The sequence below is a fragment of the Strigops habroptila genome, chromosome 1 (genome assembly GCF_004027225.2).
Source record: "Strigops habroptila isolate Jane chromosome 1, bStrHab1.2.pri, whole genome shotgun sequence".
Classification (NCBI taxonomy): domain Eukaryota; kingdom Metazoa; phylum Chordata; class Aves; order Psittaciformes; family Psittacidae; genus Strigops; species Strigops habroptila.
This window is the reverse complement of record NC_044277.2, coordinates 91,059,239-91,079,658: the sequence shown is the minus strand read 5'-3', so window position 1 is coordinate 91,079,658 and position 20,420 is coordinate 91,059,239. Positions and strand designations below refer to the sequence as shown.

At 35.5% G+C, this 20,420-nt stretch overlaps 1 protein-coding gene across 1 annotated transcript in view; it reads right to left on the bottom strand.

Moving 5' to 3' along the window:
• The window catches only part of DTNBP1 (dystrobrevin binding protein 1), a 69,311-nt gene that overhangs the window by 30,085 nt on the left and 18,806 nt on the right, over nucleotides 1–20,420 (bottom strand). The window contains exon 7 of the mRNA XM_030507001.2: nucleotides 8,053–8,075. Within this exon, the coding sequence (XP_030362861.1) occupies nucleotides 8,053–8,075 (23 nt within the window). The remainder of the gene's footprint in view (nucleotides 1–8,052; nucleotides 8,076–20,420) is intronic.

Below are 20,420 nucleotides of genomic sequence, written 5' to 3'. Positions count from 1 at the left end.
ATATTAAAATTCACTGGGAGAATAAACTAGCTCCCTCAAAATACAAAGCAACATAAGACAGGATGAAAGAGCATAAGGCTGCCACATTAAAAAACCACAAGATTCTCTAAAAATACATGTAGATGAAGCAGAATTTTAAAAAAAGAAGTGTTCCTACCCTCCACTCTTCCCCAGTCAGAATTAGCATTTAAAAAAACCCTGATAAACACAGGATTTTAGCAGCATCTGCAACATTAGCATTCTGTGGGTTATACTAACTCATTGTCTGAATACTACTTTCAGGTGATAGCCATCACGAAATCCTGAAATCTAGCTGAGCAAACATATTACAAACAAACAAATAAACAGCACTACCAAATTTGCAACTTAGAAAGCTACACTGTGGTCACAACACACAACAAACAAAAACTAAAAAAAGCATTTAAAGCATTAAACACAGAAGTGGTTTAGGGTGACAGAACCAAACCATATCTTTGATCAGCTGAGTTGCAATGGCATACAGTATTTGCTCCAAGGACATCTGATTACCTGGTTTGTCCATAAATAACCTGGCGTATCTATAGCATCCCTTGCTAAATTTTAGATTTCCTTTAAAAACTCTGCTTCCTATTTACAGCTTTGGAAATTCAGACCCATTTCCAATATATATATATCCACCTTAGAAATGGATGCCATTTTATGACTGACTAAGATCTAACCTAGCTTGTACTGCCACTATCAAAGAAGCTCTGTTTTTTCCTCACCAGTGGAAAACTAATAAAAAACGAGTAGATGAGAAATAATTTCCCATTATATCTGATTACTAATCTAGTTGACAGTGCAGCCCACCTTTTGGTAAAGCATAATGGGAAACAGCATTCTGATACAGCTATTGAGGACAAAATCGTAGATATTTTTTCCTGCAGCTTAAATACACCAACCCCACCCTTTTTTCTCCCTTCCATTGATATGTAAATTCTGTTTCTTGTATAGAAAATACTGTCTGCCCTGAAGACTTGACACTTGTAGACATTAACCTATTAGGTAACACATTTCTTTCCAGTCATCTGGAAATATGTCATCATGCAAAATAAATGCATACACAATATACTATCCTTTGTAGTTTGTTTTACCGCAGTCATCATAATTAATCCAGCAATTGTTTTGTCTTCTTGTAAAAGGCAGCTAATAAACTTTCACGTACACCTAGTGCTCAATACAATAGTGTTGCAATTGAAAAAAGAAGTCATGTTTAAGGGGTCAGCAAGAGGCAAGCAATCGCTTTTGTGTTTTTTTGTATCACATACAGTTTCTGTCAAGACAGAAAATTGAAAAATTCCACTGTTCTTGGGTATGTATTCATAACCTGAACAAGTTCTGAAAGTATGTCATTAAGTCTGATAACTCAGCCAAATAGAATCAGAGGTGTGAAACTCAGCATTACCCATCTGCAGGCTACAGAAATGTATATTTAAAAGCTTTTACAGATCAATGATGGTGCTATCTGCCCCAATGTATAAAGCTTCAATTATGTCTTGGGGAGGATTAAAAGACAAAAAGTGAACCTTCCTTAAATTTCTCTATTTAAAAGAATGAATTTTTTTTTTTAATTATTTTACTTTATTTTTACAGGCTTGATTTGAAGTCCATACCCATTTCAAGGAAGGCAAAAAAGAGGACAGAAGTCACAAGTAGCTAGCTTTACAAAATGTGTCCTGAGAGCTAAACAGATGTGAGAGTCTGCAAATCTGAAAACACAAAAAGCAAAATCAAAAGTAACGTAGCTATAAAGACACTTTATCATTTAGGTTTCTTTACTACGTGCCTTATCCTGTCACACTATAATGGAAGACTTAAATAGTCAAACTTATTTGCTTTTCACTCACGGTTTGATTACAAGTTCTCAAGTCTCAAATATTCCCATTGTCAAGAGAACAGTTATCATATATGGGAGTCTTGGTTAATTCTTGCCACAGACAATATAGGACATCCAAAGTTGTAAGGTCCTCCTCCCATAGCCTAGATGAGAAAGAAGCTGGTACCCTACGTTATGAACTAGAAATCTGTCAAAATATTTTTAGCTCACAGCAAAATAATGATGAAAAACCCTGAAACCTGAATATCCTTGAAATTTTTTACTCCATCTTAGCTTTATTAAAACAGAATTCAGCAATTGTTTCTCAACTGTTTTCTCATATGCCAAAAGAAGACTTGTCTTCTTTTATATCTGTGCTACAAGGTTTAAATATTGACACTTTTGACCATGGTCACCTAAATAAATTTTAAAACAATCAGGAAACACTCATAGCAGAGACACTGCCTATCTTCCATAGCATGTTTTGGAAGACGCACCCAAACAATCAAAGTCACCCTCTCTCTCCTATTCAAATGAGTCATTGAAATGCCAAAATCACAAAATACAACAATTAAAACAGAACTCTCATTATTAAATAACTTGGTTATGGACACAGTTTGTCCACAAAAAATTCCTCAAAGTAATTAAAAACCTCAAATGTTCCTAATGTTACAGACTCTGGGGCAGTATATTTGGAAATGTTAAAGTAAATGAACTGCATGTGGCTGGTATGATTTTCTACCACAATATCATCTACTCGTGCTCAGAAGAAACATACAGGATTGTGTGCTGAAAATTACAGCTCAACTTCTAGAACAGTTACATCATTGAATGTATGAGCTTTGTCAACCACAGTCTGTAAAGATCTCCACTGCATACTACCCATGCATCTAGATGACAGTGTGAAGGTTAGGAAAAAGTTGCTTATTTTGATAGCCATCAGAATACAGCAGGATAAAGAGGATCCCTGGACTGGAAGACAAAAAAACAAACAAACAAACAAACAAACAACAAAACAAAAAAACCCCACCAAAACCCAAAAAACCCCCAAAACCCCACCAAAAAACAAACCAACAAAACAAAACATTTTGACACACTATTTGTTGAGGACAGTAGATTTCACAAAAAAGAGAACAAAGGGATGGAGACAACTGCTACAAATACCGTGTGCTCTCAGAAAACGGAACAGTGAAAGCCAGGAAATTAAAGTTTAGATACAAACATATTTAAGTGACTGATGAAAGGACTAGAACACTGCAACTTCAACAGAAGTATCTTAGATGCTTGAAGAGGGATGACGAAAGATCTGCATATCAAATGTGACCCAATGACTTAACCTGGAAGAGAAAAGCAAGAAAACTTACCTCTTCTCTTTACTAGCCTCATTCTCAGAAATAGTATTTTAACGGCAGAGGGGTTGAAACTAGATGATCTTTTATGTCTCTTCCAACCCACACTATTCAATGATTCTATAAAGCTGTTAAAACTTATCAGGACTTGTTGAGAGAGATCTCTGATGCTAAAGGGCAGAAATCCTATTTTGTTGTATTGTAAACAGAAGTGCTGAAAATGGTCATGCAACTTGTTTCCCTGAGCTTGAATGAAACTAATCCTGTTAAAGCATAGAAATATGCATGACTCAGTTGCCAAAGCCGTGTGCCTATTGGCCCTTACAAAGTTTCTGCTACCTTTCACTGTCCGAAAGCACTGTGTTGCTGATTTCTAAATGGCCTCTACTGCTTTAGCTTTCTATCTAGAAACAAGCTGAAAGCATTTAATCCTAAACGTTTGTTGGTTGGTTGTTTTGTTTTTTTAATAAAAAGGGACTTTTAGAAGCATTTTTAAAATCTATCATATATACAGTTCCCATTTGGATAAAGTCTGAAGTCAACTCAGCAGGATATGTTACTACAACTGAGTATAAGCCTGCTCCTGCAAGCAATTCTCCAAATATTGAACTGATGCATGCCAGGAAGAAACTTGCAGGCTACTTTATATGGCATACCCAATGTTTTAATTCATAAATCCACCATCTTCTACAGCAAAGCTTTCTGAAAGATAAATTACTATAAATAAACTAGGCAACCTTTGAGATGTTTTGTCCTAGTGCATACTCACACTTCAAGTACACAAACGCCAGTGCTGTAGCAGTATCAACAAGGACACTACACATTCACTCCCTAACTTCTTCAGGGAGATAGGCTTAATATACAGAAGCAGGAAAGCTTCTAACCTTTACTTTCTCAGCATCACAGATTATTTATATGTTATGCTTACATTGTAAAGAAAACCCTCGAGGTTGAAAGAAAAGCGACTGGAGAGGTTTGTCCTGCCCCTGTACCCTATGGGTACGATAAACAACAAATGAGAAGGTCTGGCCCTGTAAATAGTCTGAAAGCAAAAGGAAGAAAAAGAAAATCTACTTTTCATGATGAAAGAGAGTATGATTTAGAATACAAATACGAAAAAGGCAGGAACAAATTCTAAAACAGTATCTCCATGGACAAATGCAGAAATAGTCCATTATTTCTAAAACAGTATTATGTACTTGTTTCATGCTACTTAAAGGTAGTAACAATCAATAAGCAAGAGCGTTAGTGGATTCTCAACACTTTTCCATGCTGCAAGCAGGTCCATACACTGAGCTTTGTTTGAGCTCCTCCTGGTATCCTCAAAGAATATACTTATAGGTCAATAAATTACCACTTTATACCTTAGCACACACAGAAGGAAGATCTAAATGAAACCAGAAATTGTTCTGTTTCTTGGTCATATGAAAGTTGATTTTCTTTCAAGATTAAAATCAGTCTTTGATAAACATTAGGTATCCAAGGGCATTTAAAATGCTTATAAGGTTATACACCCTTGAAGATTTCATAAATTTAGTGGTCCCATCCAGACTACACCTAGTGTATCTATGTATATTTATACGTACACAAAACTCCAAGAAAATAAAGTTCTAAAAGAAATCTGTGAGACCTGTGAAGCCGTCCACCTGCTTTGCGAGTCAGACCTGCATTCTCATGGTCAGAGCCAACATATAATCAGGGCTTTTTTCTATATTTTTTATGAAATTGATGGATCACTGAATTCAAGTTTCCAGTGATGTGCTATTTTGATCCTCACAGACTATACCATTTGGTTTCTTAATTCCAGTAAAATTTAGTTTCTATTCTGAGCAAGGCATGAGAACTCAGCACTGGTGAACGTGAAAATTACATTTGGACACTGGAAAAAGTGCACACAACCCTCCTTTTACCCCCTCCAGCAAACATATGTAAGGATGTTTTTGTGGTACTTCAATTTCTACAGATTCAGATAAGATGAACTTACATACTTATGAAATATATTTTTATGCAAGACATTTACCATCCTTAATCTGGAAGCCAAAACTTTTTAGCATATGGTATTCGAGTTCACAAATAACAAGTTACTATTATGAAAACTGGCATTTCTGTTCTTTTCCATTAAACCACAATTTCATATACAATGGTTTCAACCGCACATGCATTGAAAGATGCAAACGTATATTGAGGTATTTTAAACAGTTCTTTCCTAGCCCCTGTGCTGGATATTTTATGAACTGAATGTTTATGAACACATTTCACTCTGGACACTTATGCAAGGATCAATTAGTTGAGGATGTAGTCTATACTTGCAATATAAAAATGCAAAGAATCATCTACCCATCTACTTAACAGATTTCAGTTGGAACCAACCTTTCTTGAATACAGCAAACCAGAATCATAAGCAAGATAAGATCTTAGCATAAAAGGTTTACATAATGGTACTAATACTTCCTCACCTCAACCTTAAAATGAGTTAGGTAATGTACTACCTATTTGGGTTTAAGATGGATCTATTACGTTGTTAACTTAGACTTGCCTTTGCTGCTGTCTTTTCCTTCTTCCATGTCGGTATTTCTATGGCCATCTACTGAGTTATTTCAGCATGCTTCATCCACCAAAACTAAAGTAAACCAAGCGTAGTTTTTTGCACAAATCTAGTGAGCCTTGGAAGTAGCTTAAAACAGAAAAATGCAGGAAGGAGCCACCAGTCAGACTGGGCAAAACTGGTGTAGCACAAAAACATCTGTCAGTATGTAATCATGAATCCTTCACAACCAGGAAGTTCTTACTGTCTTCGTTTCTAATCAGCTGATGCCAGATACTCAGAAATTGGCTGAAGGTCCAAAAGGCTGGAAAAAGACTGACTGAAGCCAATCTAATGAACAGCTCTACTTCATAATACAGGTTAGCATCAAAAATTGCAAGTAGCATGAGATCTGAGAAAGAACAACTTAATAAGCAAGAAACCATAAAAACATTTCCTCCAAGTATGTATTTCCAATCAGCCATGCAACTGCTTTTTAGGATTCTCAATTTCCTCTGAATATGTCAGGCAAGACAGTGCAAGCCAAAATCAAAATACAGTATCCATTTTAAAGTATGTTGTTGCTATCTTATAGAAAAGATTTAGACTTGCTCAATATGACTATTCTTGAAAGTTTGTTAGCTATTACTCCTCTCTCTTCTTTCAGGTATAAGCTTGTCCATTCATTTATTATACAAAAAACCCCACAGAAATTAGGCTGACTGGTATTTAATATCCATTTAAAAATATCTGTCATTGTGTGCTTTTACAGCATTCCATAGCTTCTGCCAATTCTTCCTGAGTGTTATGGAATAAATTTTATCAATTGGTTCAAAACTGTCCAACAGACCTAGACTATCCTCTAACCTGGTCTTTCCTTCTTATAGCATGAGATCCTACTCCTTCCCATTCATATTGGCTGCATTAGCCACAGACTGCAGCTGAACTTTTCAGCGAAGATGCATGCAAAGACCTTTGCTTTTTTTTTTTTTCCTTGGCATCTGTTTGCCATTTTCTCTCTGTAGTAAACTAAAAATCTTCTCTTGGCTACCAAGACAAGCCTTTGGTAACTAGTATTGGAAATGTGTACGCCTTTGTATCTATTACAGAACCAGTTACATAGTTTGCTATTAATTTCAAGGTCAACACACAGCTAACACCTTCCTCTTCCATGAAAATAATTGTCTTTGTAAAATAGTTTTACAATCTCTATTAGAAAAACAAGAAGCAGAGAGAAGATTAATTTTGGAAAACATCCTCCTGACTTCCAGAAACTTAAAACACCAAATCAATACAAACAAATGAAAAAACAGATTCACTCTTCTCACAAGCACCAGGCACTCCAAGTAGTTGTCTTGCTCTGGAACAGAATGAGCTTAGCATAATCTTTGGTTTTCTATTAAGCTAGTCTGCGCTGAAAGTTATCAAATCAATCAAAAAAAGGGTTGTTATGGTAAGCTACAGATAAAGTGTCATTTTACATAATCTGTGTTGCTTGTCTGTTAATGTTAGCTTTATTATTTTCCTTTTTTAGCATTATGTAAAGATGAGAAAGTAATGAACTGAAAAGGCAGAGGAATGCAGTTGATAGGAATTGCCATTCCTTCTTTCAGTTTCAAGAGACAATTAATTGACATAAGTCAATGTACTTGACTTCATTCTCACAAATAAAGACTAGTCACAAAACCAGACACACCAAATTCAAAGCAAAAGATAATAGCAATTGTCAAGCTGATCAAACATCAATATTAGTAAGTAGAGTAAGCCTGAATTTAGGATCTACTGAAAATGATAATGTGTTCCATCTACACACCACAGACAAAGCAATAATACATGACAAAGTTTCTAGCCACTGCATATTTAGGACAGACATTTGTATGTTTCAATATATATATCCAACAAGTTGAGCTACAAAAATTGCATTTGTCTGATATAACACAATACTGTGAAAATCTCCTAGAAATAACTTAAGTCTAGCAAGTAACAGCCTGTGACACATGTCAAAAACACATTCATGCTAGAAAAGACATCAACTGGTTGAAGACAAAGCCCTTAACTTCCAAAACTGAACACCAAGGGAAAGGCTTGAATGGGATACAGAATCTCTGAAACCTAGCTAAGACAACAGAAGCTAAGACAACAGAACCATCTGTGTTCTTCCTACACTTACGACTCTCTCAAAGAAACCAATGACAAGGTAAACTGAAAAATAAACAGCCTGCTGGGCTGACATAAAATTAACATTATCAAATGTAGGAATGGAACAGTTCCTTACTAGATTCACTTAATATAGGAATTACTAACTCTTGCAAACATTCAAGTATAAAATTAAAAATAGAATTTACCTTTGAAGGTCTCAAGTTCCTTCCTGTTGGAGAAAAGCAGAATTAAAAAAAAAAATAAATTAGAAATACTACATCTAGATCTACAGGAGATATTTTACACAGTTTAAGAGTCATTAAGAGATGAAAACCCAAGAATTTTATTACCATCATATATAAGGGTAATATTACTAAGTGTGTTTATCTAAAGCAAACGCAGTCAACCTGTTTAGAAGTCAGGCTAATAAACATGCAATTATACAAATATTGTACATTTATATCTAGCCACATAATTTCCAGATACGCTGCTGCAAAACCCACCAAGACTTCCTAACGCTTTAGGTACTAAAACATCCAGTGCTTAGCAGAGCTTTGCCAGTTCATAGCACAGTGAATATTAATTAGTGTTTCATTTGCATCAATGGTATCCAAAATCCTTTTCGCAACTGTGAAGGAGTAAAAAATTGACAATATCACTCAGCTACAACACACTTTAAAGGCAACAGAGGCATATAGCAACACTGCTCAGAGGAGAGGATTTCCAAGGACAGAAAGCGAGAGATAACCCACAATACTCATGTTCCAGCCGAGCAACAAAGTCAACAGCAATAGTATCTTTTTTTAACTTCATACCAGGACACCTTCCATTTTTAGTAGTTATGCAATTGTGAATGCAAAGGCTGTAAAACTAAGAGAAATATTTTCTGTTTTCAAGAAATTGCAAAATGCTCCATTTGCCATTGGCACAAAGTAGTGATTTATCATGAATTTAGAAGGTAAGGAAGATTCAATGTGATAGTTTAGATAAGGCAGAATGCTGGCCTTTTCCTTACAAAAAACTCATTTATAACAAACATCTTTTCAGTCTGTGCCTTGCAGACTGCATAGTTACATTCTGAATTTTGAAAGCAAAAAATACCCCAACCTACCAGTTGTCCAGATAAATTATTCTACTCACCATCCACAGACTAAGCATGCTTCAGCCATCCTTGAGTCACCTACCATACACACCGTTTCACAATACATATGCTATACTATAACAACTCGTTCTCCTTCTTAACAGATGATGCAATTTGGAATTTATTTGCATCAAGGACTGACAAAACTGTTTTGTGCCTGAAACAGTTTCTTTTCTAAGCAGGACAAAGTATTCTAAAAGAAGCAAGAGAATATATTTACCTCCACATTTTCAGTGAACATCCCACTTTTACTACCAAGTGTCAGGTTTTTGAAAGAATGGGTGCTTTACCAGGAAATAAGCTATAGTGTGATTCACAGTAGAGAAGCCTGTTAGTTGTAAGTTCCTGTGAGTATATATTTCCGTTCCTGCTTCCCCTACATACCTTTCCCAAGCTAGTTTCTTCCTTTTTTACCAGAGAAAAAGAAAATCTACCTCACAAAACCTATGATTTGCAGATTCACACCATAATAAATTTTTCCTCCCCTGCATACCCCAAATATAATTACAAAATTCTTAAACACTCTCACAAGTTGCACTCATTTTTTAATAATGGCATACTAGTTGAGAAAACAACAATCACAGGAAATGCTTGTTTTCCACAGATTGAAACAAAATCCATACTGAGGAAACATCTTGTGAAAGTAAGAGGAAAAAAAATACGCTACTTGAGCCTGAAATCAGGAGGTCTTATGCCCCTTGCCTCCAAAAGGGAAGACAAAACAATTACTGTCATTATGTTCAAACAGATTAGCAAACAAGATGGTAATCCAACTGACAGTGATATTCATTGCTTTTGTCTAAACCCTCAGAATATTCCCTTTCAAAATCCATCAATATTTTTAGGGTTGATGCATTAAGATGCTGTCACTATATCCGTATATATAATTGCCATTTCTTAAGAAAGTTGGAAATGAATATTTGACAAAACTTGTTTTTTAGAACACATACCTCAGAAAAATTTAAAATATCTATGTTAGCATACAGTAAAATTACAGATTTGGAATCTAAGGATCTGCATTTCCTAGTATCCGCATACCAATTCAGATCCAAAGACAACATGAATGAATCAACCACATCTTGCACCTTCTCATAACACTCTCAAAACATACATTTAGAAATACATGTTAAAAAATAGCCCTATTGAAAATATGCTCTGCATCAGCAACATGCAGAATTTGTTTTTTGAGTTATCCAAATAAAAACTTGAAGTTTTAAAATTTTAATCCTAAATCTCATTCATCATAAGCTTTGGTAAGAACCAGACACTAAACTTAAAGTGGAAAGGAGACAATGACTTGTAAAGACATTGGAAAAACAGATGGCCGAAGACAGTATCAGCACATTTTCCAGAGGTGTAATTACAAAGCTCTAGACAGATGTACAGAAAAATTGTATTACAAAGTATTACATTTCTCTTCTTTATAAGTAAATAATTTTTATTTATTGATAAGCTGTCAGGAAGAAGATACCTCCTATATCTTCTCTAATAATCTAGAGACAAAAAATCATCTGCAGAAGTAAATACATGGAACTTGTATTAAGATGAAAACTATATATTTGCAACACAGACACTCTATAAAGAAATAGCAGTTAGTTCGAGTAATCAAAACAAAAAAGATTAAACTGAAAACAGTTCTGGAAAACAGTCATCTTCAAAAAGAAGTTGAAAGGCAAGCAGGAGGGAAAACTTGCATCATGTAGGACTGGATGAGTAGTTAGGGCTGCTGCCAATTACTATTTCAGATCTTACCATATTAAATTACCAGCTTTGATGCTATATATTATGTTTTTGTATTAGTTTTTATTTTAAACTGTTCATTCTTTGAGATAATATTTCACATTAGCTTTATACAAAAGCTACAGCAGCAGAGCTCAGCCTTTGATGGATAGCATACTAACAACATCTTATTAGAAGATGAAACTGCAGTACAATAAATTGTCTCAGCAGAAGAGTTCTGTCAAATGCTTCAGCTCAAAAGTGTATTACCCTTACATGTTTTCTGCAGGAAAGTCTAGCCTTCTCCACTACCCTATTTGTTAGGTTAAGGCAATTGAAAGCTTTCCACAGAAAAATGTCCCTGAATTTTAGAGTTTTCATCCAAGAAAATCATGCACTTCTCAAATGGATAATACTTTCCATTATTATCAGAGAGAAAGCGCACATCTACCACTACACATGAAGGATCTTGAAGCTTGGTGTGGACTGCTCAACATCCATCCCAGATTAAAGGAACTCCCATACCAAGTTTGACCACTCATAAATACAACCTACTATTCTGCATCTGACTATATGCTTTTTTACTTCAGCAAGTAAATTTAGGTCACTGACAACAAATCTGGCTACTTACAAAACCAGGTTTTACTTTTTTACAGTTAACAGTAAGCTTTCAGAAGAAAGCACTTAACTATATTATAGTATAATTTACGTATCTTCTCTCAGTTAAAGATTAAGTTTAGTACCACTGAGCAAGAAAAAAGGGCTAAAATAATCATACTATAAAGGCATGGAAGCACTTTAAAAGTAATCTTGTTCTCTGTGCAGTTCAATGAAGCCCAGCTTCTTTCCTCAGAGGCAAAAGGCTGTACGGGCTTCATCTACACTGGAGTTATGCCCATGAAAAACATCTGACAATGCAGGCATATAGGCAATAATTTTCCTTTCCATTTGCTTGTTTCTGTAAAATACACAGGGGATTAATTACTCTGTGAAATTCTATACCCTTCAAATTCAGTTGAAAATTACAAACAAGATGACAACAAGTAAAGGTCAACAATTGCCAGCAAAACCCCAACTGTATAAGCCTGCCTGCCTACTTCTTCAAGATAATACTTAAGTCAGGACAGAGATAATATTCAGATATATTTTAATGCTGACATAAGACACAAACTTAAACAGGGGAAGTTCAGGTTAGATATAAGGAAGAAGTCCTTTACTGTGAGGGTGGTGAGGCACTGGAATGGGTTGCCCAAGGAAGTTGTGAATGCTCCATCCCTGGCAGTGTTCAAGGCCAGGTTGGATGGAGTCTTGGGTGACATGGTTTAGTGCGAGGTGCCCCTGCCCATGGCAGGGAGGTTGGAAGTAGATGATCTTAAGGTCCTTTCCAACCCTAAGTATTCTACGATTCTATGACAGTCTCGGTCCCTTCTACGTATGATGGACACAGATAAATCTTACTATAAACCCGTCTATGCACCATGCCTAAAAACGCACAGCTGATAATGTCTCATGGTTCAAAATAACCTAAAGAAATTAAATCAAAACATTGTTAAGAGATGTCACTGAGAACTTCCCTGAATCATCTCATCAAAAAAGATCTGAGCCACATTGTCATGGCTTAACCCCAGTCAGCAACTAAGTACCATGCAGTCACTTGCTCATTTCCCTTCCCTTGTGGGATGGGAAGGAGAACTGGAAAAAAGGTAAAACCCATGGGCTGAAATAAGAACAGTTTGATAACTGAAAAAAGGTGATAATAATAATGATTATAATAATGGAGATAACAAAGAGAGAGAAATAAACCCCAAGAAACACAAGTGATGCACAATACAATTGCTCACCACCCACTGACAGAAGCCCAACCCGTCCCTGAGCAGCGATCAGCCCCTCCCGGCCAATACCCCCCCCAGTTTTAACTGGGCATGACGTGCTGTGGTATGGAATACCCCTTTGGCTAGTTTGGGTCAGGTGTCCTGTCTCTGCTTCCTCCTGGCTTCTTGTGCCCCTCCGCACTGGCAGAGCAAGAGAGAATGAAAAGTCCTTGACAAAAGAGTTTAGCAACACCTAAAACATCAGTGTGTTATCAACGTTATTGCCCTACTTAATCCAAAACACAGCACTGTACCAGCTACTAGAAGAAAACTAACTCTATCCCAGCTGAAACCAGGACACAAAGGAGTAAAGGGAAAGGATATATGCAGACACTGAAAAAATACAATACTCCATTTTAGCCTGAAACCTTTAATACAATTTTTTACTTGCAAGTACAATGAATTCTGAAGCAAATTAAAACTGTAGCGCCTTGAAGCTCTGTTGAGACAGGATGTGTCTTTTGAATTGCTATTAAGTTATCTGAAATGTTCTGATGATCATGTCATCAGTGGTCTCAACTTCTTCACTTTGTGGTGAGAAAATATAATTTTGGAGACAACAGGTGAAACAAACTGTATACAATACATAACTAGTCCCACAGAATAATTGAGAGGGCCAGAACTTACACCAAATACTGAGAAGGCAAATACAAATTGCCAATTACCTTCCCATTCCCTTCAGGCTTTTCATTGCACTGTTGAACTAACTAAGCTTTAGTCACTGGTCAGAAGAGACACAAGGAAGTAAGTTACATTGATTACCACTGATAAACAAAAGTAAATCCAGAAAGAGTAATATGGGAGGAGAAAGAGTCAAAACCATCCTGCTTTAAGTTACTGAGATCAATGGGAATTTAGTTTGTTCGACAAAGTACGACCAAGTTCTCAGGTTCTACTGTACCTTGCAAAGGCCTGTAACACTAAAATAAATTTTCTGAATGTAACAAACACTAGGGAATTCAGTTGAATAGAGACCACAGAAACACCATATTCTTTACAATGATACCAGCAGCCAGAATTGGCAGTTTCGTATTTTATCTTCAAGAAAAGAGGAGGCAGATAAGAAAGCAACAAAGTCATAAATTAATGTCAGGAATGATTTTGTAACACTAGCTCTGAAAGTAACAGACAACAAATTCAAACTTCTAGACCCATGCAGAGGCAAAAGACAATCTCAAAACAGCATATGGATGGTAAAAATTGAGGACTAAATTTGGAAGATTTTACAATGAAATGTGTATAAATGTTGAAAATAAAATCACAAACAAAAGTTAACATTCCAAGAAAGTACAGTTGCTTATGTGCAATTTAATTTAAAAATATTTCTGGCACCTAACAAGATGCAAACCAAAATCTGAGAAATACTGCATTCCACCTGTTATGCCTGGTACAGTTAAGTTTTCAAATTATATATATATATGTATATATAAAAATGACCTTCCATAGCCTGACTCAAGCTTTAGTAAGCTAAAAAAGCCATGAGAGGGACTTTCCTCTGAATGTTATCAGAGGTAAAAGCCAAAAACCTGAGAACTCAAAACTTAAGTCACTTGCATGGTGCACAGAAATAATTCAAGTCAGTTTTTGTGCACTTAGGATTAGCACTTATGACAGCGACACAGAAATTATTTCCTTCCCCCAGATTCATTGAGCACCCTTTTCAGATCACTTAGGCCAAATACTACTTTGAAATACCTTTGAGATTGAAGTAATGAAAAGCCTTTAAGTAATGAAAAATCAATAAAAACTACTAAAGTACTGTTGGAATTAAGCAGCAGGTAAGGTTTTCTCTTTATCTAAAGAAACACTGAAGACAGGTCAGGATTCTTCACCATTAAATGTGATTTTTTTCTTCTAGTAAAATAGAAGAACAAAAGAACTAAGGTATTTAAATAATGTTGCAATGGAGATTTTTTGGTTTCATACTCAAATTCAGCTACAAAAGTAGCTGAACTCTTTCCATGTCTTCCAGCAAAACTTCTACATCAACCTCATTCCAGAAGATGGAATGGATCAAAGCAGAATTGCGTAACAGAAATTGCAAACAGTAACTGGTAATCAAGCTAATAAATACAATCAAAACCAAATACTACCCTAATATACTCAGCAGTTTCAGGGTACAATGAAAGCATTTATCCTTTTATGTTTTAAAAAAAAGAAGTAAATATTTATCTTGATGAAGAACATTGGGGGTTACCTTTCAGGTGTCATCATTCAGAAGAACAGTAAAAATTAGGGAGATGGTATTAAAAACAGAAGACAATGATAGAAGTGAAATAATGAAAAGCAACTATGTGTTTTGTCCTCTGCTAAGAGACTGATACAGACCATTTAGCATTGGAACCATTCCTAATGGGAATCTGAAATGTGGAATAAATTATCAGCTCCCTCTAAAAGCTTATGCCTTTGGATATAAGATTTTACACAGGACCCAGTTCTAATGTTTATGCTTTTATACTGTTGCCATCCAAAGAAAGGGGACAGTTTTTAAATTTAATTTTTTTTGAACTTTTATCTTAGTATGGAATGTCACTGGATCACTAAAAAATACACAATTTAATTTTATCATACAAGTTTAGGAATTTAAGTTTAAAGCTGAAATTTGAGAGAAGAAATTTTAGAGAAGCTACAAAAAACTACAAGCTACAAAGAAATTTGAGAAGCTGGAAAAAAATTTAAGGAAGGTGCAAACAACTCTGCCATCAAAGGCTACCTCCACCATCAACTCTACCAGTCTTTCCTAGAAAGAAAAAGCGTTCCTGCAAACCTGTTTTGGTAAACAGCCACGCAACAATATCCAGATCTCTTTTTAACTTCGCCATCAACTTCCCCATAAGCATTAAAAGAAAAAAAAAAGAAAAATAAAAATAAATATATACAGTATTCAAAAACTGGCGAAACTTTATTTGCTAAGTGACATACACTATGCCACAAGTCCACAAAACCAAAGTAGTAAAAAACCCTGTAACCACATATGCACTCCTTACCTAAAATGCTGAATGTGGTTCCACACAACATGGATGCAATTGTGGCAAACACAAGCTACAACTTCTACCACTTCAGGCATACTCAACACATCCCTTTGACACAGGAATGTAAAAACCCCGTCACAGAGGTATTGTCAATAAATGCATCTAACACATTGTTTTGAACAATTTTTAAACAAATTAGCTTTGAATGTAACTGAAAAGGAATTATTAAAGATCTCAGAAAATAATTCATAATGAAGAAAGGCAGAATTTATCAGGAGGCACAGGACCCTGCTCAAAAGCAGAGAATGGATTTATTTAGTGTGGTAATGACAAACACCCAAGTCCTGTTCTCCAGCCACTAGCCACAGTGACTGAAACAGTTTAATAAATAATGCAGTTCTGAGGTGAGGGAGAGATGATGATTAAAGCAGTCCTAAACCACCTGTTTCTGTAATTGGTACAAGTCTGGACAAAGAACACCTGGTACTAACAGACTGCCAGGATTTGCATATTCTGCCCAGTAACCAGCACTACATACAAGTACGGAAAAGTTACGCAGGATTGACATAATGCTTAACATTTTATAGAAACTATCAGTATAAGGTGCTTTAAGATGCAGAGTACCCAACACAAACATTCAGTCTTCAATCACAGGTCACAAAAGCCAAAACAAAACAAAACAAAACAAAACTCAAAAAACCCACAAACTTTTATATTTCAAAAAAACCCAAAACTCTGAGGAGAAGGTACACAACAAATCTCTTTAGAACAATGTCACTATCTGTCTGCATCAAGCAAAGACCACCACAAACAGTGGGCAAAATTAAATCAACTTAGAAGTGACAAATTATACTGCACGTTCACACTCTTCAAATAATATAAAAAAACTGCCCGAGTCCCTGCACTCTTTTTGTCTGCTGTGTATTCAGTCTTGCTCAATATTTCCAAATACTTGGAGCACTGACGAGACTAAAATTCCCTAATATGAAGCAGCATGCTCCTTTGGGTTTGATGCATGCAAAATACTGTGCTGCTACTGTTCTTGTAAAGAAAGGAGTTCAGAGCCCTAAAATTACACAAAAGGAAGCACAATTATCAAGGAAACTTTACCAAAGCTTGTGCAAGCCCAGTTTTTCCATCATCAATAGCAATTCTCATTCCATGTGTCTGACCAAATAAATGCAGTAATTGATGGCCATCAAATTAATTCCAGCCAGTTACCACCACAAAAACACTTGCTACAGATTGTGCTGTATGAAAACTCATGAACTTCAGGCTGGAAAAGACCTCTGCAACATGAACTCTGTTTTGAGCACAGAAACTTACAGCCTTACAGTTAATGCCTAATGAAAACTCAAAGCCAGTTATCCACTGCATTTCCAACATGAAAGCTGTCCTGAAGATAATAGAAGTCCTGCCTCCATCCTTGCAAAATCATTGTTTGTGTACCCAGGTACATGGAGGTATAGCAGCTGACAGAAGACTGATCAAGAAGAATATGGCATGAAACCTTACTTTGATGAAAATGTTTGATGAGAACTACAAAACATGTAGCTAGTCTTAGAAATAATTCATAGTACCTCTAATGTTGGAAGGAATAAAATATACTTGCTTGAAATATTTGCAACAATTTACATATAAAAAGTTAATTTGACAAATTACATGTAAAGCTTAACAGGGTTATGAAGGCACAATTCAAATTTATCATTGTCAGATGGGATGGAATCTTCACTGAAGATGATGTACTGTACAAAGTACTGTTCTAGCTTATCCCTTGGGGAACACTATAGGATCTAACCAAGATCCACAGACATAGCAGTCTTCTCTTAGCCAACACAATTTTGTATGGCAGTGTATCACCCATTCCATCATTTCTCTTTGACCTTGGTAATAAAAATAATTAATTTAGGTTAAATAAGATCACCAAAAAACCAGTAGCTTTTACAGTAATACTACAGGAGGTAAAGATAATATTTGAAAGCAAAACATAGCAAAAAAATTATAATACAAAATATTTTTGTATGTATGTTTTCTATGTTAGTGTGTAAACAACCATTAATTGGCCATTAAAAGGAACTTTAAAAAAGCCCAGACCAGTCTGAATTGTCTAAAGAAGTTTTTCATGTTTACTTTTTGAGTGTTTATGTTGGTCAGGCCTAAAGTAAGCCACTGTATTTAACTACAACAATCCTTACTGTCCCTTATGTTCCCAAAGAAATTAGAGAGAGGTAAAACCAACAGAAGACCATACAGAAGAAATTAACAGTGGCAACTGATTAAGACATTTTCTCATATACACATCTCTAATCTAAACATTACAGTTGCTGTAAATTACACCCTTAAAAATGAGAAAGTGAATCAAGCATTCTTCTCCTCCATAAACATAAAACCACCATCATGGCATAACAACGCCTCTAGCAAGAATTATGACAATCTGTCAAACTCCTCATCTACTGCACTAATTACCAAAGCATGGGGTTACGCATTATTTGACAACAAATAAACCTTTAAAATATAAAAATTGGGAACGAACATTCATTTTAAGAACATATTTCCTCTTCAGGTAAAGCATTTCTTTAAATCTCGACAGAAAGGAAAAAAAAAAAAAAAATTAGTCCCACTAAGGTTTGCAATATTACTAAACATTCATCTCTTAAAGTATACCCTAGCATCAGGATTTTAGATTTCTTCATTTATTTTTCTTCTGTGTCTGTCCTCAAGGAAGACAAGTACTGAAAACCAGAAAGGATTCTTCAACAAGACATCCCAAAACCCTAAAAATTCAGACAGGTATGTTTGAAGTCAAATAATACACAGTAAAATGTATTCACTTATTTCCAATAACAAGGACTCTTTGCTATCTTCAATGTATTCCTTCAAAATGTTGCAGTTGGGCAGCAACTTTTAACTGATAAAACCACCAGGAGTTCCTGTTTTTCAAAGGATGGTGATCCATTTGAATGGATACAAATGGTATGGCTTCACAGGAAATACAGCTTCAAGACAGAAACGTTTTATCTTACGCCATAAGCCTGCAATTTGGTGCACATAAAAACTGGCACAAAAGTGAGCTTCTGACAGTGGGTCCTAAAGGAAATTAACTTGGGAATGCAAGAACTGCCATAGAAGACTGGAGGGATACAAGGAGGTTTTTTGCAATCCATCAGATACAGTACATTCAAAGGGAGGGAAAGAAGAATTGTGCTTGATTGAGAAAAGGACAGGAAACAGAACAACATCATTTAATATTAATAACATACACGCAAACAATTGCAGCAAGACTAAAGAAAGCAAGGGTGGAATCTAGACTTCATATATCAATACTGGTACCATGATCAATTGATTTAAAACAAAAAAGAGAATATTAAAAATCCAGATATAAGCACACAGGAAAACAACCAATCTGCCTAAACATCAGGCTTTAAAATATATTGTGGAGAACACCTTGGATTGATGAATGACAAACATAACACAGTGACAAAAGGGAAAAAATTGATCTGTTTGAATTGAAAAAAAATTGCTTTCTTTAACAGGGAGACTTCTTTCTGAAAATCAGTTCCCATAGTTACCATAAGCTGCATTTCAAAGGTTTAACGTTGACCCAATGCACTTTCTTCTAAATCTTTCACATAGGAAAATTTCTCAAAAGACTTTAAATATGTGAGCTTCTAGCCTAAGCTATACAGTAACTTTCTAATAAAAAATTTTTTTTTAGTAAATAAATACTTTTTGTTACACACTTAAAATAACCAATTTTCATCTCTATATTGTCAAAACACAGGAAATATTTTGGTTTGGTTTGTTCAATAAAACCACTCACTCCCTGAAAATAATTCTTGTATTTAAGAAAGAGAATAAACTCCTGAACTCCTACTTGATTCTTTCAGTAGCTGGTATCACAGTAAGAACCCCAGACACTAGAGAGAGGAAGACAGGATATGAGCTCCAAACATACATAATAAATAACACTCACATTAACTGGTTGTTGGTTCTCCAAGTATCTACACTGCCAAGTGTCCTTCTAGTAATGAGCTAGTAGTTAATTTCTTACCTAAATAAATACTGGTGGTAATGATCAACCAGAAATTACATGCATTTTTCCTGTTTTGTCTAGATCTGACCAAATGTAATCAGCTTATAATTACGTTAAGTAGTTTGCTTAGCCTTCTATTTATAAAACTGATTAGAAGCTGCTAAGCTGAGTAGGCAACAGTTTAACACTTTATTTAGATGTTGAAAGCAGAAGGTAGCGAAGGAGGAGAGGGAGTGAGCATGGCAGAGAGAACAAATCTCAGAAAATTTCAGAAAGATTATGGTATTTTAGGGGGTACAAATCTGTTGCTTTATGCACACTTAAAATTTGCATGTTATTTGGTTAAATAGCACATATTTAGAATTTTGAGATTATTACTATTATATACTTAATTAATTAGATAGGTCTGAACAAGTGAATATTCAGACCTATCTATTCAGACTCTTGCTGGAGAGAGAAAATGATGTTGCCCCAGCTTGAGAAAAAGAAAATCCAGGCTGCAGGAAAATGACAAGACCACTGCCAAGGCTCAGGCCTGAGGTTAAGCTAACTGAACAGGATATGAAAAACTAAAGGACATGACATGAGAATTTGCTAGACGTGAAAGATCGCATAGTAATATACTGACAAAAGCTAGAGATAACACCATGAGGGATGGCTGGTTTTCACAGATCATTAAAGCTGTGTTAGGTAAGAAACAGACAAACTTCACAGAAGATTCAAGGGGGACCTCTGAGGCACTGAGGACCTTCTCAGCGGCAGAACTTGCAACACCAGAAGCACTTTGGTAATTGAATCTGTAACACCATAGATGGCCAAGATTTCCTACATAATGTCA